At 52.4% G+C, this 21,255-nt stretch overlaps 1 protein-coding gene across 2 annotated transcripts in view; it reads left to right on the top strand.

Moving 5' to 3' along the window:
* CCDC62 (coiled-coil domain containing 62) overlaps window positions 1-21,255 on the top strand; it is a 218,235-nt gene that overhangs the window by 81,044 nt on the left and 115,936 nt on the right. For both annotated transcript variants that reach the window (XM_086942944.1, XM_086942945.1), the window contains one exon: window positions 4,994-5,094. In XM_086942944.1, coding sequence (XP_086799070.1) covers window positions 4,994-5,094 — 101 coding nt within the window. The remainder of the gene's footprint in view (window positions 1-4,993; window positions 5,095-21,255) is intronic.

Genomic DNA, 21,255 nt, shown 5'->3' with positions numbered 1-21,255 from the left:
TGCATTGTTGAAAGTTCAGTGAGTTTAGATCATGTACCATTTACCAAAAAGTACATAAATGTTAGACATGGGTTTACATAATGCTACCTAAGGGTTAGTTTGCAATCCCAGAATATTTGCTAGCCATGCATTTAATTCCATAACTGGAGGTAATATTTTAATATCCTGAGCCCTAGGCAATAGCATGTGTTTTAAGGACATGAAGCCAAATGCTCTAGACCTTTTAGCTACACAGAGCCACAGGCTCTATAGTGTCTTCTCAGCTACGTAAAGCTGTAACGTGAATCATGTCCTTTAGACTCATTGAGTCACTGTCTCCACCTTTCATTTTAGCTGCAACAAGATTCAGATTAGACCAAATGTTTTAGCTACATATTGTCATAGGTTATATCTAACAAGTGTTTAAGCAACAATGAAGCATAGATGTTTTAATTCAACATGCATGAATTATATTTGGCTTCTTTATAGAAACTGTAAAGTTCAGTTTATTTCGACAAAAAACATTTATAATAGCACAGTGGTTCTTAATAACTTGTAGTCATCTCTTTCATTCTTACAAAAACAACTGGCAGAAGGTTACATCAAGGAATATAGCATCGCTGTCACTGTTGTACACAAAACCATCCAGGGGAAGTTCCAATATGCTTGAAAGAAATAATCACACCTACCTACCCAACCCACCATCTCCACATGGCATTGTCAGAGGTAGAACATTTCAACCTCGAAAAAGGTGATTGATTATATGCTGGTGACAACACAAACTTTGAAGGTGCAGATGTAGAAAATAAGGAAAGGAAAGAGACAATAGTCTTTATAAGCATTCACTTTTTTTATTAGTATGGTGAGCTTTGTAGCTATTATGTATGTTCAAAGTAGGAGATAGTGGTTAATGCAGACTTATTGGGAAGTATATAGTTGCACTAAAGTCCAGGCTCCATGCATGCTGAGAGAAGGGTGCTTGGATGGCCAAGTACCTAAATCCAATGTCGCCCCGGTAATGTTTTTGGGTACTCTGATGGGGTTTGGGCTTGTCAACAACTACAGGAATAGCTAGTTGCTAGGTGCGAAGGTGGCTGCTGATTTAAATGGGAGGATGAGGATCCTGAGGTGATTTCCTCTGCTCGATGTCTGAAGCAAGTGATTATGGAGGAGATAGATTAAGTAGGTGTGAGTGTTAAATTAAGATATTTTTGCCAGGGATTAGAATGAGTACTGTGGGTGTTACAGATCAGAGCCTTTCAGGAGAATGTGAGGTCAGTACATATCTTGAGGGTGCTAAGAATATGTTAGTAGATAAAAAATAATGCCACGTGAGTTTTGAAGGGAACAGTAAGTATATCTGTCCAACGCAGCCACTGTTGTCAGGTGATAATGTTGTGGTACAATTTTGGGTTCAGTGACTGATATGATTGTTTCTTCTGTCTTCAACACAAGGCAGTGCAGTACCTTTGGGTTACAAGTAGCGGAAACATTACTTACTGATTATTGTTTAAGGAATTAGTCAAAGCAAGTTGTGGGTGGGAAGGAGAATAGTTTGGGATTGTTAGCCAATGGGTAATAAGTTAACCGCAGGCAGTAAGTTTGCTTCCTTGATTTGTACAGGAAGGGAATTAAAGGGAGGGCTAAGACAGAGTTCATCAGAGAGGGACTGATGCTGGAATAGTTTTACAGTGGATACAAGAATAGTTTGCAGATAGCAGCATGGTATTTGTTCTGAGAAGTTTGTGAATGGACAGCAATAGTGTATGGGTGGGCAGGAGGAGAGAGCACAGCATGTGAGATCAGTGATAGGTTTACAAATTTGATTTTAACATAGAAGGATGTGATGTCAGAGGCTGGCAGTGTGCACTTAATGACAGATTGAGGAGGTACCCAGGAGAGATTTTTGTTCTATGAAAAGTTGGCAGAGATCAGAAGCTTTGAAAAGAAATCAGTAATTGGAAGTTGAAAGACGTGAACGATGCACCGATTTTGTTAGTGCTGGTTTTGGTTTCTTGCTCTGACCCGAGGGGATGCATTGCCTTATGTTTTGAATGGTGGGCTTGGTCCAGGATGGCAGTCAAAGTGTTCAGGGCTCAAAAAGCGTCAAACTAGTGGTAGAACAAAGGGTTATATTTATTAGGCACAAGGAGTCCTCTAGGGGTAGGACAGGAGAGGCATCAATCGAAGCAAGTAACCAAGTCCCACGTTCAAAAGTTGAAAATGGCAGGAATGGTTCAAGGGGTCATATGAGCCCACATATTGGAGTGAGGCATGGATGCGGAGGATATGGTCAGAAGGAGAGGGACCTATCTGGTGAAAATCTAGATTCAGGAGGTGGTAATATCTGGGAGGGAAATAGAAGACTTTATAATAATTTCCATTGGGCAAGGCTGGTGGTGGTGCCATCATCGAGGAGAGCGACTGGTGTGCAAGAATCACAGGGCTGGATCCAGGTCTCAGGTAGGGTAGGTAAGTGTATAGGAAAAAATGAGTCAAACTTGCTGGTTGTAAATGCATTCTTGTTTACAGATGATCCACCTTTGAAAAGGCCAGTAGTGTTCTTGGGGTGCATTTGAGACTGTACCATCCTATCCTGGTGCAGTGCTTGCCAGCTGTTAGTGTTGGTAGGACTGCCTAGAGCTCGTTAAAGGCTTTCCTTGAGGGAAGGGAGCTAGAAATCTGGCTACTTCCATCTCACAAAAGACTGGCATATGGGGTGGCATAGGGCTCCTTGCTGAGCCCTATTTTGTTTAACATGTATATGGCCCCGTTGGCTAATGTAATCTGCTGTGGCGTGAAAACCATTTCATATGCAGGTGACACGCAATTGATCATCGCTATGGATCCATCTGCATTGGATACTGCTGCGTCTTTCAAAGGCTGCATGAATGGCATATTGCACTGGCTGCGCAGTCACTTGCAATCCAATGCAGAGAAAACTGAAATCTTTTTGTTCAGGCAGCTGAGTAAGCACTGGCTGAATGATTGCTGGCCTATTGATCTTCCTCTCCCTCCCTCCCCAACCACCCCCTTCTCACGCCCCCCCCTCCCCAGTCCTTCCTGCACGTTTAAGAACCTGGGTGTTAAATTGGATGCTTAACTGTCTTTTCATCACCAGATCTTAACCGTCACTGGAATGTGTTTCGCTCTGCTCCATGCTATTAAAAATTACTATATCAAATCAATAAATATACTTCAAGTGTTCCAGAGCGTGGCAGCCTTCACCAAATGTGAACATATGTTCAAACATCTTGGCAATCTTCACTAGCTTCCAGTTGGGAAAAGGATCCTTTTTAAAGCCCTTTTCATCATGCATTGGGCCTTTTATAAGCATGGACCACAGTATCTGACTAAAAAGATCACGCACTATCACCCCTTAATATTCCTTCATTCTGCCTCTGCCTTGCTGGTTTCTGTTCCTAGGTTTCGTCATGCTACAATGGGAGGCTGTTCCTTAACGGTTATCGGCAGCACTGAATGGAACCGGCTTCTTTAAATCCTGTGCAAAACTCATCACAAACTTTGTTTGATGAAAGCTTTAGTGCTGGGATACTCCTTGGAGTAGTTGTGTGAGGTATAAATTGACTCAAACTTTCTTTTGATTTATACCAGTAGTGCACAAGTTTAAGAGAGATGGAGAGATTGAGGATTGGGTCCTTCTGTCAAATTGGAATTATATCATAAATAGTGTTCATTAAGTAGGACTAATACCCTTGAAATTGCATTTATCACATTAATTATCATCTCTAGGATGTGAAATTGTTTATATGTATAAAGAACCTATATATATTTTTTTGACAGCAGGCCCTAAGTACTTTTGCGTTGTGGTATGAGTGAAGATGGATGAAAGGTTTGGCCAGAGTGAAAGTTTGGATGTGTTGTAAATATTGTAAATTGTGTTGTATATTATGATCCAGTTTGTAATGTTTTATTGTATTTTTGTACATACACATAAAAATTGTTTGTTTGCTCATGAAAATAATCTTTGATTTACTAGTGCAAAAATAAATGAATAAACTAGTGACGCAAATTAAAAATTTGACCTTTACGTTTTGTTCATAGAGGTCATCTCAAAATAGCCAACTAATATCCAGTACTGGCAGTTGTCTTGTTGTTTAGATAGTTTGGGCTCAGCCTTACTGGTTCAGAGTCACGACCCTGTGTCGTTTTTCTTTGGTGCTTAATCATGGCACTAAATACTTTTATTATCGACTTCCGCTGAACAAAAAGTGCACTTGCTTTCCACTTCTGGACAGGCATCAGCAATATTCTTGTTTATACTAGGGATTGGTGATATTGGCTGTAGAGGCTGCCTTTTGTTTCGTACAAACTTTATTGGTATTTTTCAATCACATGCAGTATTAGATATTATTGCATTTTTATATTACAATTCCTTCTACAACGTCCGATTGACAATTTTGGTCTCAAAACAACTGTCTTGTACACAATACAATTTTCAACACATGTGCTGCTTGATACATATTTGTACAACATTTCCTCTCTCTTCTCCCCCACTGGTGGTTATGTCCTAGAAGAAGCATGAGTAATGTTGGTGGTGTTGTCTATACACTCTAATGGAGCCAAAAACAGAGTCTCTGACTCTGGGTAGCCGGTAAGGATGTCTGGGGTAGAACCCCTGGTGCCTAGGGGAGAAAACAGTAGGTGAGGGGCTTGTATGTGTGTTTTTCTAATCAGATGTGAATCTTTATAGAGGCTACCATTATATAATCTATCAGTGGTACTACCCACAGCCTTTAAGCAGGAAGTTTCGAATCCTCTTATGCCTGTCCCTGCTGCCAATGTCTACTTGTAGTCGCATTATCAGTTTACATTATGAATGAGAACCGCCTGATACATCATACATTTTTTAAATTAAACCTGTTCAGTTGGAAATTATAGATTTAATAATTTTGCAATGTACTTGACAAATTAACATTGCATTTTCAGAATAAATACCCGCTTATAGATGTATGCAACATAACACCAGTTTCCCAATGTTCTGTTTATATAGATTTACTTAAAGCAGCAGCGTGACCTGCAGTTTCTCCACCTGAACTTTGAAAGCTCACAAGAATTTATGAAGAAACACGAGCAAGAAGTGCAAGTTATGAGGTACGTTTGACATCAATTACTACTGTAAAGATTTCAACACCCTGTATTTAAAAACTGTTGATTTAGAGTGGAGTAATTGGCTTTGTTTATAAATGACACACTTGTAAAAATGTACCTCTTTTGACATGGGTAGCCCCCACTTTTTGCCTGGTTTTGATGTGGTTTCGATTTTAGTGCACAGGGTCCCTGCCAACCAGGACCCCTATGCCAGTGCTTCTTCCCTAAAACATGTTCCCAATTGGTACTTCTGCCCCCCCTGTAAGGCCCTTGGAAGTGGTACCCCGGGGGCCTGAGAGCTGAAGAGGTTCCCCTTGCCCCCCTCTCTAGGCCCATGCCACTGCACTTGCAGCTTGCATGCCCTTGTGGGATAGTCAACTTGGCACCTAGCCTGGGTACCATGCCAGCCAGCACTGCCTTTAGTCACAACCTGTAGTCACCCCTCTAGCCAGCCTCAGATACCTAAGGCAGGCTGCACTATACCACAGGTGAGGGCATATCTACATTAGTAGCTATGCCCCTACAGTACTTAAGCCTAACCTTAAGTAGTGTAGGTGCTAGGGAAGCCATACGGTGTACAAGGGCTGGAAACTCACCAACTCGAGTTCCCCAGCACCATGATGGCTTCTCTGAAACCAAGAGTGTTTGGTACCAAACCGCTTCTTGTAATAAATCCACACTGATGTCAGTGTAAGGTTTATTAAAACATGTGCTCTGAGGGCACCTTAGAGGTGCCCCCTTAAAACTTAGCGACCCTAGTGTGGGTACTGAGTGGCTTTAGGCAGCCTGACACACACATATATGTATCTGAAAGAAACACGTTAGTGTTAGATTCCTTACCTTAGAATATCCCCAGGCGTCAGTCTGGATCCAGAAACTTTTGCGTAGCAGCACCCCTGCGCGTCGGTAGGCGTCGTCTGCAGGCGTCCCCTGCGGCTCCGCGTCCGTCGTCGGCGTCGTGCGCCGTGATGACGTCGCTGGAGTATATAGACGCCGCCTCCGCGCGCTGACGTCAGTTCTTCTTTTTTCCGCGCCAGTAAGCGCAGATCCGAAGAGCAGTACTCCGGTCTTTTGACCAAGTTTGTTAACTTTCTAATCTCTTTTTGGTGCCTGGTAGGATGCCCTGTTTCAAGAATTGTGACGGTTGTGACCATCACCGACTCTGTCTCCGGTGCCTGGGCCCCGACCACGACGTGGACGCCTGCGTCGACTGCCGGGCTCTCACTAACAAGGCTAGACGGGAGCGGTCCCGCAAGCTGCTTGAGCTCCGGGTGACGGCCCCGCGTCGGGAACGGTCCCGGTCCGGCCGGAGGTCCAGGGAGCGGTCGAGGGAGCGGTCGCGGAGCCGCTCTGAGCGCTCCGGAAGTCGTCACCATTCGTCGGGCTCTTCAGGTAAGAAACACAAGAAGTCTGGCGTCGTCATCGTACCCCCGACGCTCGCGCGACGCGGCCGGGGGTTCGGGTGACCCCAACCCCGCGGCTCCGCGAGAGTCGCCGGCGCGGCCTGCCCCAGACGCCTGAGGAGATTGAGGCGTTCCTCATGGCCATGAGGGCGCTCAGTTCTCCGACGGGGCCGACAGCGCCTTCCGGCCCAGTGCTACCGTCTGAGGTCCCTGGCGGGTCGGGTGTCCCTGGCTCGACGCCATCGGGTGCTCCGGCCCCGGTGCCGCCGACGGCTCCGACCCCGGCGCCGCAAGGGCCTTCGGGGTTGACGCCGGGTGGTCTGCCGGCCGCTCCAGGGCCGATTCCATCGGGGTTACCCCCGACGCCGTCCCCGCGCGGCGCCGGTTCTCCTGTGCCGGCTTCGGCCGGCGCCGGGGCTCTGGCGCCGGCTCCGGGCGGCGCCGTCCCCATACCTTCCCCGAATCCGGACGCGGAGTCGGACCGACGTCGCTCGACGCCGGGCTCGATGCCGATGGGGCCTGTGAACCCCGAGGAGCCGGTCTACATCGTTGACTCCGAATATGGAGATGATGAAGACTACGGGGCAGGTTGGGAGGGGTCTGAGGACCCTCTGTCACGTGAGTGCCAGTATGACCCGGACTGGACAGGTGATTTGGGGGACGCCAGTGGTCTGGATGACTCTCCTAACCCTGGCTTTGTCTCTCCTCCTTCCGTGGCGTCGGAGGAGGGAGCTGCATATTCAGTGGTGCTGATGAGGGCTGCCAAGGCCTTACACCTTGAGCTCCCCGTCGCGGCCGTGAGGCCTAACATCCTCACTGAGGTCTTCAAACCGCAGTCATGCCCACAGGAGCCACTGCTGCCGTTTAACGAAGCCTTGTCAGACGTTCTGTTGGGCACGTGGTCCAGGCCCGCTTCAGGTTCGCCTGTTGATCGGAACGTGGCCAGACGCCACCGTCCTTGTCCGGACGACCCCAAGTTCCTGTCCACCCATCCCACCCCTGAGAGTCTGGTGATCCAGGCTTCGACCTCCCAGACCGCATTCCCGTCGGCCCCGCCCGACCGGGAATCTAAGAGGTATGACCAGTATGGTAAGAAGGTCTTCTCGTCCCTGAGTCTGGGACTGCGGTCTTGCAACACCGCATGCCTCTTGGGCCGCTACACCCACTCTGTGTGGGACACGGTCGCGGAACTGCTGCCAGAATGCCCCATGGAGGTGCGGGCGAAGCTCGGCAAGGCTGTGGCTGAGGGCCGAGACGCAGCTAAATATTCCATACGGTGTGGTCTTGATACGACCGACTCGCTGGGTAGAGCTATGTCAACGACGGTGGCGATTCGTCGCCACGCCTGGCTGAGATCCGCTAACTTTTCGGCAGATGTCCAAAATGCCTTGATGGATATACCGTTCGATGGCTGTCGCCTCTTTGGTGACAAGGCGGACCACGCGCTGGAACGCTTCAAGGACTCCAGGGTCACGGCCAAGTCCTTGGGTCTTTCGACCCAGCGCCAGCAAACGGGTTCGTTTCGCTCCTTTCGTGGCCAAGGAAGGGGTGTCCCCACACGTGCTGCCAGCCACGCGCCGCAACAATCCTTTCAACGCGGTGGCGGCCGTGGAAACCGCCGTGGCGGCGGTCGGGGTCAACGGCGGGGTCAGGCCACACCTCCCCCCGCAGCATCTGCCTCCAAATCCTCCTAGTCCGTGCTTTCGGCCCCATGTGACGCCAGTGGGTGGCAGGGTTCGCCATCACCACGCTCACTGGCGCACAATTACGTCGGACAGGTGGGTGCTGCAACTCGTCCGAAGGGGCTACTCCCTCCCCTTCGAGACCACTCCTCCAGCCATGCCACCGCAGAACCACCGTGTGTCGGGGGACCACTTGACACTTCTGCAGGAGGAAGTTACGGCCCTCTTGGCCAAGGGGGCCATCGAGCGCGTTCCTGGTTCAGAAGTAGGGCGTGGTTGCTATTCCCACTACTTTCTGGTACCCAAGAAGAACAAGAGGGGCCTACGTCCTATCTTGGATCTACGGAACGTCAACGGCTTCCTCCGGAAGGAGAAGTTCAAGATGTTGACATTGGCTCAGGTCTTGGCTGCTCTAGACCCGCAAGACTGGATGGTAGCGTTGGACTTGCAGGATGCGTATTTTCACATCCCCGTCCTGCCGGCCCACCGGCGTTACCTGCGGTTCACGGGTGTTCACAAAGGTGATGGCGGTGGTCGCAGACCATCTGCGCAGGTTAGGGGTTTCAGTCTTCCCCTACCTAGACGACTGGTTGTTGAAGGCGGGCTTGCCCCAGACAGTCGTCCACCACCTTCAGATGACGGCAGACCTCTTGCACGACCTGGGGTTCTCCATCAATGTGCCGAAATCACACCTGTGTCCCTCTCAAAAGCTCCTTTTCATCGGGGCGGTTCTGGACTCGGCGCAGTTTCGGGTTTATCCTCCGGAACGGCGGGTCCGGGATATACAGGCTTTAATTCCCATCTTTCAGCCGCTATCCCGGGTTTCGGTCAGGTTGACGCTGCGGCTGCTGGGGCTGATGGCTTCCTGCATCCTTCTGGTGCATCACGCTCGGTGGCGGATGCGGGCTCTGCAGTGGGACCTGAAGTTACAGTGGGCCCAGCATCAGGGCAACTTGTCCGTCCACGTCTTGATCTCGGAGGGCACTGCGAGACAACTGCAGTGGTGGCTTACGGACCGCGATTGGGTCAGAGGCAGATCCCTCTCCCTTCCCCAACCGGAGCACGTTGTCGTGACGGACGCGTCCCTCCAGGGCTGGGGTGGCCACTTGGGAGAGGCAGAGATCAGAGGCATCTGGTCTCCGGCGGAGTCCCGGCTCCATATCAACCTGTTGGAGCTACGGGCGATTCGTCTAGCACTGAAGGCATTCCTCCCCTTTGTCAACGGGAGTGTAGTGCAGGTGTTCACCGACAACACCACCGCCATGTGGTACTGCAACAAACAGGGCGGAGTGGGGTCGTGGACTCTTTGCCAGAAGGCTCTGCGCCTCTGGCAGTGGCTGGAAGGTCAGGGCGTGACTTTGACGGTTCAACACCTGGCAGGTTCTCTGAACGCCAGGGCGGACGAACTCAGCCGTCGGTGCTCGATGGATCACGAATGGCGTCTGAACTCGGACGTGGCGCAAGGTCTCTTTCTGCAATGGGGAGAGCCTTGGTTAGATCTATTCGCCACAGAAGAGAACGCGCAATGTCATCAGTTCTGCGCGTTGGAGTTTCCAAGACGGCACTCGCACGGCGACGCCTTTCGGCGCGAGTGGAGTTGCGGTCTGTTACACGCCTTTCCGCCTATACCACTTCTGCCCAGAGTGCTGAAGAAGATCAGGCGCGACCGGGCCCAAGTTATCCTTGTGGCTCCGGACTGGGCTCGAAGGTACTGGTATCCCGAGCTACTCAGCATGTCAGTCGGTCCCCCGATCCGCCTGCCCCTTCAGGAGGACCTTCTGTCGCAGCAGCAGGGGACGGTCCTCCACCCGAACCTGTCCAGTCTCCACCTCCATGCTTGGAGATTGAGCGGCGGCAGTTGAGGCCATTTGACTTGCCTCCTGAAGTCTGTGATGTAATTCTGGCAGCCAGGCGTCCCTCCACGAAGTCGGTATACGCCTGTCGGTGGAACAGATTTGTGGCATGGTGCACAGCAAAGGCTGTGGATCCTCTTTCTGCACTTCTTTCCGAGGTTCTTCTGTTTCTTCTCTCTCTTGCCCAGCAGGGCTCTGCTCTGGGCACTATCAAGGGCTACCTTTCGGCCCTTTCAGCCTTTCTACGGCTTCCTGATCAGCCTTCTTTGTTCAAGTCCCCAATTGTAACGAGATTCTTGAAGGGCATCACACACATGTATCCACCTGTTCCGTTTGTGATTCCTCAGTGGGACTTGAACCTGGTTCTAACATTTTTGATGTGTGCTCCCTTTGAGCCCCTTCATTCTTGTCCTCTCCGTCTCCTGACTTTAAAGACGGCTTTCCTGGTTGCCATCACCTCTGCCAGGAGAGTGAGTGAGCTCCAGGCTCTTTCTGTCCAACCCCCTTTCCTGTCCATTCATCCTGACAAGGTGGTTCTAAGGACTAGACTTTCTTTCCTGCCCAAAGTAGTTTCTGCTTTTCACATCGGGCAGTCCATCACCCTCCCTTCCTTCTTCCCGCCTCCGCATCCTTCAAAGGATGAAGAGCGGCTCCATCGTCTGGACCCAAAACGTGCGCTTTCATTTTATGTGGATCGCACACACCAGTTCCGGGTGGATGACCAACTGTTTGTTGGCTACGTGGGTGCGAAGAAGGGACGGGCGGTACATAAACGGACCATCTCTCGATGGGTCATTCTGTGCATCAAAGCGTGCTACTCTTTGGCTCGGAAGGAGCCTCCTGTTGGGCTGAGGGCCCATTCCACTCGGGCCACGGCGGCTACTACTGCCCTAGGCCGGGGAGTCCCCTTGCAGGACATTTGCCAGGCGGCTACGTGGGCCTCGCTGCACACCTTTGCGAGGCACTACTGCCTGGACACTCAAGTCCGGAGGGATGGCTTCTTTGGCCGTTCTGTCCTCCAGGACTTTCTGGTGTAGGAATGTATTGGTTCGCAGACCCACCACCGGGGTTGGTATTGCTGGGGTATCTATTCTAAGGTAAGGAATCTAACACTAACGTGTTTCTTTCAGATGAACAAGTTACTTACCTTCGGTAACGATATATCTGTAAGAAACATTAGTTAGTGTTAGATTCCTTACCGAACCCACCCATCCTCCCCGTTCTGCGAACTGATACCTAGGGTTAAGGACATCCCTTTCAGGGCCCTAGTTTCAAATGGCACCACTGTTGGTTCTCACATGGCTCTGCGTGTTCTGGCACGGAAAAGCTGTGTTCAAAGAACTGACGTCAGCGCGCGGAGGCGGCGTCTATATACTCCAGCGACGTCATCACGGCGCACGACGCCGACGACGGACGCGGAGCCGCAGGGGACGCCTGCAGACGACGCCTACCGACGCGCAGGGGTACTGCTACGCAAAAGTTTCCGGATCCAGACTGACGCCTGGGGATATTCTAAGGTAAGGAATCTAACACTAACTAATGTTTCTTACAGATATATTGTTACCGAAAGTAAGTAACTTGTTCTTCTGGGCCCATCGGTGGAGAACCTCTGCTCTCTGGGACCAGAAACAATGCACAGCCTGGACAGAGGTGTACCAGCATCTCCCCCAGGATGGGCCAGTGCTCGAAGGGGAAGCTTCAAAGGCCTGCTGCATTTTGAATGCAACCCCAGCCTCTGCTGCTAGTAACAAATGGCACCCCCGGTTTACTCCCCCGCTTTGGAACGGTAAACGGGGGTAAAACCTGGAAGAATCGGAGGGGTGCCCACCACTGCCAAGCCCACTCCTAAAGTGGGGGAGGTGAGTAAGATGGGGGAACCCCTCCATTCAGGGCTAGATCTATGCATAATAGACGGTGTAGTCACCCCAGGTGACCCTACCTGCTACTGAGACCAACTCGTCATGAGTCACAGTGGAGCTGTGCTCATGACGAGCTGGTCTTGTCATAACTGTTCCGCCGCGACCACGCGCAATTGATTCCCCGCCTGAGTGGGCAAATTAATCAGTGGGCGTGTCGTGACGAGACCAGCTCGTCATGAGCACATCTCCACTTTGAATTGCCCCCGCAGGGAAGGGGTTAAAGAGAAGAGCATTGGGCACCAGACGCTGAAATTGCACCCGGCCACCCATGCCGCTAGTGGTGTATGTTTGGTGCAGCTTTGTGCCCCCTGTAGGAAGGTGCCCCTTTTTGCATGGCTACCCACTAATGTTTTGTCAAATACCTAATGCTAACTTGACTGGGTGTGTTCTGGGACCCTGCTACCAGGCCCCAGAACCTGTGTTCTTTTCCAAAACTGTACCATTGCTCCCACAATTGGCACACCTCTGGGCCACAAATAAGTTCCTTGTAAAAGGTACCAGTGGTACCAAGGGGCTTGTGACCAGAGCGGGTATTTTAAGGATGCAGCATGTATGGTGCCACCCTAAGGAGCCCCACACCAATTGTGGTGTGACTAAACTAAACATGGCTCACCTCCCTGGGTACCAAGCCTACCCACATCTGCCTGTGGCATAGGTAAGTCACCCCTTTGGCAGGCCTAAAAGCCTTTAGGTAGGGTGTACTATACCACAGGTGAGGGCTTAGCTGCATGGTTGCACGAGCAGTATACAACTACAGTGTCTGAGTCCATTCTTGGACACTGTAAGTGCAGTGAAGCCATGTTGAGTACATGGGCTGGACGTTTGTCAACACAAACTCCACCGCTCCATGATGGCTTTACTGAAGACTGAGAAGTTGGGTATCAAATGTCTCAGCATAATAAACCTACACCGAGGCCAGTGTTGGATTTATTATAAAATGCACTCTGAGAGCATCTCTGAGATGTCCCCTGCAAAACGACAGACTACTAGCTGACTGGTCCCTGACAACCAGCCACCACCTGATAGGTTTCTGACCTTATGGGGTGAGAGACTTTGTGCTCTTAGAGGTCAGAAACAAAGCCTTCTCTGGGTGGAGGTGCTTCTCACTTCCCCCTATCCCCCTAGTAGGAACAGCAACACTTAGTGGTGAGCCTCCAAAGCTCTCACCTTGTGTTATGCTGATTTGGGCAGCTCTAACTAGTGTAGATGCCCGTCGTCCTAGCCCCACTTTTGGCAGCAGGACAGGTGTGAAAATTAGTAAGCAGAGTAGGAGTGTCCACCTTGGCACACCCCTAGGGTCGCCAGGAGCTGAGGTGAACGCCTCTCTTGAAAATTCTCCATCTTGGTTTGATGAATTAGGCCCAATTGGAATAGGGATGTGCCCCTCTCCCCAAAAGAAGGGGGCACCCAAAGGCTATAGTCACCATAGGGGACAGTAGCCATTGGTTACTGCCCCTGACCTCAGTAACACCCTTAAATTTAGTATTTAAGGGCTTCCCTGAGATTCAACGACCTACAAAGAGGGTCAGAAGAGTCGTGCAGCATGAGAGAAGAAGAGAATGACTGACTCGGCCCCAACCCTACCGGCCTGTCTCCTCCTCCAGCGACCCTGCTCCAAGAAACTGGCGTGGCCAGCAAACTCCAAGAACCCTGGGGATCTGTGCTGTCTTCAACAAAGACCAGGTTGTAGAGCAAGAACCTAACTCCAGGACTATGGATCTGCGATCCCTGCACCAGGGGGCACCTGTTGCCCACGACCGAGTTCAGGTGGCCCACCGACCCACTGTCCGTCTTCCCGGCGATCCTGATCTGGGATCCAGCATTGGACGACCTCTCCTGAACTTCCCCACGATGCCTGCAAACTCAACCTGAAGGGTCCCCCCAACCACGACCGGAACCAGTGAGATAAATCTGACGCCTAAAGACACCCCTGAACCCACAGCCCCTATGCCTCGGAGTGCCCAACCGACCATGTCCTGGCATTCCCCCACTATCCAACTTGCCTCTCCAGTCGTGGGATTTCTTCAGCCAGCCTCCATGTTCAAGCCTCCACGTTCTACGGGCACCCTACGTCTCCTTTGCAGTCTGCACCCGGCTTCCCCTGTGCCGCTGGTGGTGCAGTCTCAGTTCTATTCGGTGGCTCCTTCAGTTCTGACCTCAACCCCATGGTATGTTACGTTAAGTACCTACCTGCAACTGGTGCCTCTCCGAGGTGCCCCCCGCATCCATAGGATAACTTTGGGTACAGTGACCTCTGCACCCGGCTTGGTCCGACCCTTGCCCAGTGTTGATCAAAAACCCTAGAGGCTGAATCTGAAAACCTTTTATTTACTTGTAAGTTACTCACCTGTCTTTCCTCCCATAGGATTTCATTTGTTTCACTGTATTGTACTGAATGTTGATCCTGAATACAAAGTATCCTTTCTGCTCTGAAAAGTAATAGATGCACATGTAAAGTACTGTATTGATTCTATACAAACCCTTTGCCAGTAATAATTTGAAAGTATTGCATAAATTAAAACTCTACTTACCTGTAAGGGAGTTCAAATTGGTTCTTAAAAAAAAAAGTAACTAAAGTAATATTTTTACATAACATTTGCCTGGAGTTAGTCATTGAGTGACCATTGGTTGGTCCAGCTTGTTACTTGGGGTCAGTACTGGTCTTGGCCTGAATTGCGCAGGGACACTCCATATGAAGATCCAGGCGCTTTATAAATCATTTTATTATTATTATTATTATCAGTGTGTGTTCCTGCCTTGTCTGAGTATGTACACCAAATGCATTCACACTACCCTCTGAAAAGCCTAACTGCTCAGCCCAGCTACCACTAAATTGAGAGTAAGGTATTATCTACTTTATCCTCTGCTATACCTTTTGGGACTTCCTGGACGCTGTGCACACTGTACCTCTTTTTGGTATAGTATATTCTGTAGTAGGGGATCTCTGTGTATAGTCATAATCTAGTGAATAGTCCCGCCCATGTGCGTGGACCCCCATAGTCCTACCCATGTGCCTGGACCCCGGAGCAATCAAAAATATTATCTTAAGGTGTCAAAAAAAAAATGCAGAACTGCACAGACACTTAAGAGAGAATTAAAGACAGATAATGCAGCCTATAAAACCAGGCTACACTGTCCAGTACATCAACTAGAAATTCCACCAAAAATCCACAAACAGCAAAGTCTGTCCAGATTTCCCTTGCCTCCGCAGCAATACCCCTCTGGAATGATAGAGAGGAAGACCTGGACAGACAAGCCCCATAGGCTGCCATTATGTGGCTCAGAACAGGATACTGTGCCTTTAAGAAAACTTTCCAGAACTTCACAGTATCCCAGAGTGCACTGCAGGTCCCTTTTACTTCCAGTTCTTTTTTCCGGCTCCTGCAAGCAGGACCCTGGAGCATTGAGCTCTCCCTTTTCAAGGGTTTATTGGTGATATTTCACTTTTGTTTCAAGTTGAGTGCTTTTTAAGTACCTTGGTGCCTTTCTTCTTGTTTATTGCACCCTTTTGATGTCAAATATGCCTGCATTATTTGACAAATGTCCGGAGTGCTCCAGGAAGAAGGCCAAATCAGATCCCCATGAGGTGTGTATCCTCTGCCTTCCCTCTTCCCATGTCCCAAAGGAGTGTGTGATTTGTCAGGGCTTCTCTGGCAGGACCCTGAAGGACAGAAAGAAGATCAGGCTTCAGGGCCTTGAGGGAAGAAGGCTGAAGGCGCAAGGTGGGTCTGGAGGGGCTTCCTCTGCCCGTGCTGAGGCCTCTGGGGGGCTCCCCAGGGGCAGGAAGACCAGCAAGCATCCCCATTCTCCGTCTGGGTCGATTGCACCGACTACGGCGTCGAGAGGGATGACTACAGTCTGTTCCCCGTCGTCTGGGGCGAAGCGACGTCGACGCTCGACGTCGAAGGAACTGAACAGACCGCCGTCAAAGTCTCCTGTGACGATTTCGTCCTCGTCGTCCTCGCCGGAGTCATCGTCGAGTGATCGACCTCGAAAGGCCCGGCGTCGGCACTCGCCGTCGAGGCGACACGGTTGTTTGCCGTCGGCGAAAAGGAGAAGATCGTCGTCGAGGGGATCCTCGTCGTCGAAAAGTAGATCGCCGTCGAGGCGCAGGAGGTCGCCATCGAGGCGAAGGCATTCGCCGTCGAGGGAGAGACGGTCGACGCCGAGGAAAAGACGCTCGACGTCTAGGGACAGACGCTCGCCGTCCGGTCGCCGTTCTTCGACGCCGAAGAGACGTGGAAGGAGGTCTGACACCATGGGAGGTTCGCCAACGTCCCAGACTGGAAAGGAAGGCGGATCACCCGGTTAGGTGTATTCCGTGGTGTATACCCCATCACAGAGGCCGGTTACACCCCTGCCTCCATTGCCGAGGGATCTCCCTTCGAGGGCCCCTACTCCTCCTCCTCTACCACCACTTACGCAACCTATACCTCGACCTCCGCTGCCAGCAGAAAAGCCGCTTCCGGTCCCTCCGAGGTCGGTCTCACTGCCCAGACTTCCGACCCCTCCCAAGGGGACCCCTAAGCCGAAGACCCCGGCCAAACCAAAGTCGCCCGTTCGGTGGAACCGGTGGATCGACCGGAGCCGAGGAAGTCACGATCACGCTCCGGACTGAGCGGGAGATCGAGGAGTCGACGTAGATCCTCCACCAGGTCAAGACGTCGCCATAGGAGGCGTGGATCTAGGTCCTGCAAGGACTCCTCCAGGTCCAGGACCTATTCACCGACCTTGTCGGAATCCCCAGATACAAGGGTGTCTCCGGTGGACGACATCAGCACGTTCCCGGATGTTCTACTGAGGGGGGCTGCAAAATTGGGAATCACGGTGACGGTTCCAACACCCACGACGTCCGTGATATTTGAGAAGCTTCACAAAAAGCATTTGTCTCGCCCTCTACTGCCACTAGTGCCTGGTTTGGTGGAGCCTGCGGAGGAGCTGTTCCTCACGCCAGCGGTGGTGAAGGCCGCTCCCTCCCGACTTCTGAAGAAGTACAGGGCCCCGGATTCGGACCCGGCTTTTCTGCAGATAGATCCAGTGCTTGACTCTGTTATAGTGACGACGGCCAGGACGTTATATTCTACCTCCCCGTCCTCAACCGTGCCGCCCGATAAGGAGAGCCGATGGATCGACTCAGCTGGTACGAAGGCTTGTGGGACTGCATCCACGGCCATGAAGGCTTCCAGCGATGCGGCGTTGCTAGGGCTGTATGACCGTGCCCTGTGGGACTCCCTGCAACAGTTCACTGAACCTTTGCCACGAGACAAGAGGGAGGACTTCCAAGAGATCCTCAAAGAGGGGATGTTGGTTTGTGTTGGACAGGCCACAGGAAGGGCCCGCTCCCCCTCTGCCCGACCAGGCCCGAGCCCGGTCCCTCAAGTGTTACACACCACCACTTCACGTTTTCCGTCCCCTCCGGGACCCCTGCATCTGAACATCTCGACCTCGTGGGCCCGATCCACGACTGGGCCGCGCGCCCGACCTGGGCGCCATCTTGGACACTGCACCACGCGGCTGCGTGGCCTCCGATCAACCCTAACCCTGGGCCTGGCCAGGCCTCCGACATCCCGGCACCACCATCCACCCAGGAGGTGAGTGGACTACTTGGCAGGTCAATGGGAGAAAGAGGTGTCGATGGCTCTCCCCCGCCAGGTACCGCTCGCCCCCAGCCCCCCCGGGCGCTGGCTCCACCCCCCTGCTGGGTGTCTGGACTCCCCCATCCTGGACCCCCCGACCTCCAAGTGCGAGGGTCCGGACATCAAAGGGCAACAGCCCTATAACTGAGGCAGCTCCAGAGCAGGAAGGAGTTGTATCCTGGAGTCGAGAGACGCAGAGAAGAACTCATCCTTGACGGACTACTGGCGCTGCCGTAGCCCTACCTTGTGAACTATCGCCCTGCCTGCTGGCGCTGCCGCAACCTCCGTAAACCTTCATCGTCGTCGGGACCTGCTGGCGTGGCCGCGGACCGTTTGTACCTCCATCTTCATCGGGACCTGCTGGCTCCGCCGCGGACCGTCGCCACCTTCAACCATCTCGGGACCTGCTGGCTCCGCCGCGGCCCGATCATCTAGAACGCCGAGCTCGAGGATTGAGAGCTGTCCATCTACCCATTTGGTAACAAGACTGTCCCGCTACCCCTTTTCCCCACCAGAGACTCGAACCGAGGGGACCCCTGAGTCCAGACCTCCTTGTACCATTTAACCGTACTCGAAGAATTGCTGATAAAGTATCGTTTAACCTTATCCTTGTGTGGTGTCCGTCTGTGGGGGGGAAGTTACTTGTCTGTACGATCGCTGGAGACGGCTCTCCCTGGAGACCTCTCCCCTTATACTCGGCCGACCCTCCCGGTCCGTCTAACATTGGTGGCCAGCGGCGCGATCCGAATCACCGCATAATCGTACAGAGAGTAGCTCACCCCACGACAAAATCACGATGACTACCAAAGCAAGCGGATCCACCGAGAAATTTCAGATGGAGAAATTGGAAGAATACAGCCATCGTGAATTAAAACAATTCTGCATCGAACTAGGTATCGCTACCACCGGTTTAAGTACCAAAGATGATTTCAAACAGGCCCTGGAGTCCTGGGAAGAAACCGGGGCCGTCAGACCCCCGGACCAAAATATCGCAGCAGTAGAAAAAGACACCGCGGCTCCCGAGGAGCGAAGAACGGGTCTCTCGCAAGACGAGATCCAGGAACGAGAAAGAACAAGACTACATGAACTAGAAATGACCCTGCTCAAAATGGATGGTGAACTCAAGTTGGCCGAACAAAAACTGAACTTAGAACATCTGAGGCTCCGAGAAGAAAGAGAGGAAAAACAGAGACAAAGAGAGCTCGAGGAAAAAAGACTGGCTTATGAACATGAGCGCAAATTAGCTGAGATAGACTTACGCAAGCAGAACAAGGAATCAGGGGCGACCGAGCAACCCCGCACCCCGGGAGCAGCAGATAAGAAGGTACACATCCCCAAGGATGTCGTCCGAGAATACTTCCGAGAGGACGACATCCAACAATGGTTCAAGGCCTACGAAATAGCTATGACCTCCCACCGGATCGATCGAAGCGACTGGGGAGCCGGTCTATGGGGGAGATTCCTCAATGAGGGCCGCGATGCCCTGCTACAGCTCCCGGACCATCTGATGACCTCATATGACCACATGAAAGCGGCCCTCCTCACCCGCTATGGGCTCACACCCGAGATGTACCGCCAGAGGTTCAGAGACTGCACCCGCATCCCGGTTACAACTTGGGTAGAGTACGTTAACTATTTCAGCAGAGCCTTCGAGGGTTGGATCAAAGGAAGCAATGTCACAACGTACGAACAGCTCTTCAATCTCATGGTGTGGGAACATCTGGCCAACAATTGCTTCATCGAGCTCCGGCAGCACCTCCTCGATAGCAAATTGACTGATCCACGGCAGCTCGCAGCCGAAGCTGACCGGTGGGAAATCACCAGGGTGGGCCGAAATGGGTCCTATGAACAGAACCGAAACCACCACGGTCAGCACCGTCCCCGAGGAGGAGGAGGAGGGGGCCAAGGAAAAGGAAGAGACAGCACTCCGGCCGCCCCCGCTGCCAGCACCACTCCCCCGGCCAACCGGGGCAGCACCCCGGCACGACCGGGATATAGGGCCAATGTCACGTGTCACCGATGCCAGCGAGTCGGCCACTACGCCAACGACCCAAATTGCCCACAGAACCAGAGCCCGAGACCCCGCCAGGTGGCTGCCGCTGCCCTGGGGGAAGAACAGATCTCCGAGGAACAAGAAGAATATGAGCAAGAACATCAAGAATGGGAGCCAGCCGCCATGGCTCTAGCCTGCTTAGGGGGGAAAGACATGGTCCCGCGGGTCCCCCTACCCGCTAACACCCGGAAGTACAGCCAATGGGTGAGCATCAATGGACGCCGAGCCGAAGCCCTCCGTGACACCGGGGCCAGTGTAACAGCCGTCCGCTGTCACCTGGTGACCCCAGAACAGTTCCTACCAAATATTCTCTGCCCTGTCCGTTCAGCCGATAACTCGGAGAGTCTGTGTCGGATGGCCTGCGTCCCTTTCGAATGGGGAGGGGTCTCCGGCATGTTGAAGGTGACGGTCCGAGACGATGCCCCCGTAGACTGCCTCCTGGGGAATGACCTTGAAAGCTCTCCGTGGACAGCCGTAGAACGAAGAGAACACCTGGGGATGTTAGGCATCCCGGACTGGGCGTGCGTCACCACCCGGTCCATGGCCGCCCGTGCTAATCCCCGACCCGAGGAGCCTGAATGGCCGGCGCCTCCTCCCCCGGTCGCTCCAGTCGAAGACGCCAACCGTGCCGTCCCCCCAGAACCAGCTCAACCTCCGGACCTCTCTGGCCTCGACCAGTGGCATCAAGAGGGGGGGCCCACACAGGAGCAGTTTCGCCAAGAGCAGAAGACCTGTCCCTCCCTCGAGGGACTCCGCCAACAAGCCCTCGCCCAGAGCGCAGGGGATACCTCCGGAACACATTGGGTCTATTGGGACAATGATCTGCTATACAGTGAACAAAAGATCGCGGAGTTGGGGGCCAGTCGAGTGCTAGTGGTGCCCCTCCGTTTTAGAGACTTCTTGCTGAATCTGGCCCACGATGTTCCCCTGGCTGGACACCTGGGTCAGGATAAAACTTACAGCCGCCTGGTGACCCACTTCTTCTGGCCTAAAATGAGGAATGATGTACTCCAGCATTGCCGATCTTGCCCCACGTGCCAAGCCAGTGGGAAGAGCGGCCGCAAACTAAAAGCCCCCCTGCAACCATTTCCAGTGGTCACCACCCCGTTCGAGAGGGTCGGGATAGACATTGTGGGGCCCCTGGACCCCCGCACAGCACAAGGACATCGGTTCATCCTGGTACTGGTGGACCACGCCACCCGCTACCCCGAGGCTGTTCCCCTGCGAACTGTGACAGCCCCGGTAGTCGGCCGGGCCCTGATGGGGATCTTCTCCCGTGTGGGCTTCCCCCGAGAAGTCGTCAGCGACAGAGGCACGAACTTTATTTCAAAATATATGAGGTCCCTCTGGCAACAGTGTGGGGTCACCTACCGATTCACGACCCCCTATCACCCTCAAGGAAACGGACTCGTTGAGCGGTTCAACCGCACGCTCAAAGGGATGATTGGGGGGTTGGAAGAGCCCCTCCGTCGCCAGTGGGACGTGCTACTGCCGTGCCTCCTCTTCGCATATCGAGAGGTCCCCCAGAAGTCCCTCGGCTTCAGCCCGTTTGAACTGTTGTATGGACACCCCGTACGGGGGCCGCTCAGCCTAGTCAAGGAAGGCTGGGAAATGCCCC

Source organism: Lissotriton vulgaris, chromosome 11, assembly GCF_964263255.1.
Source record: "Lissotriton vulgaris chromosome 11, aLisVul1.2, whole genome shotgun sequence".
NCBI lineage: Eukaryota > Metazoa > Chordata > Amphibia > Caudata > Salamandridae > Lissotriton > Lissotriton vulgaris.
This window is presented reverse-complemented; position numbering and strand designations above follow the sequence as displayed.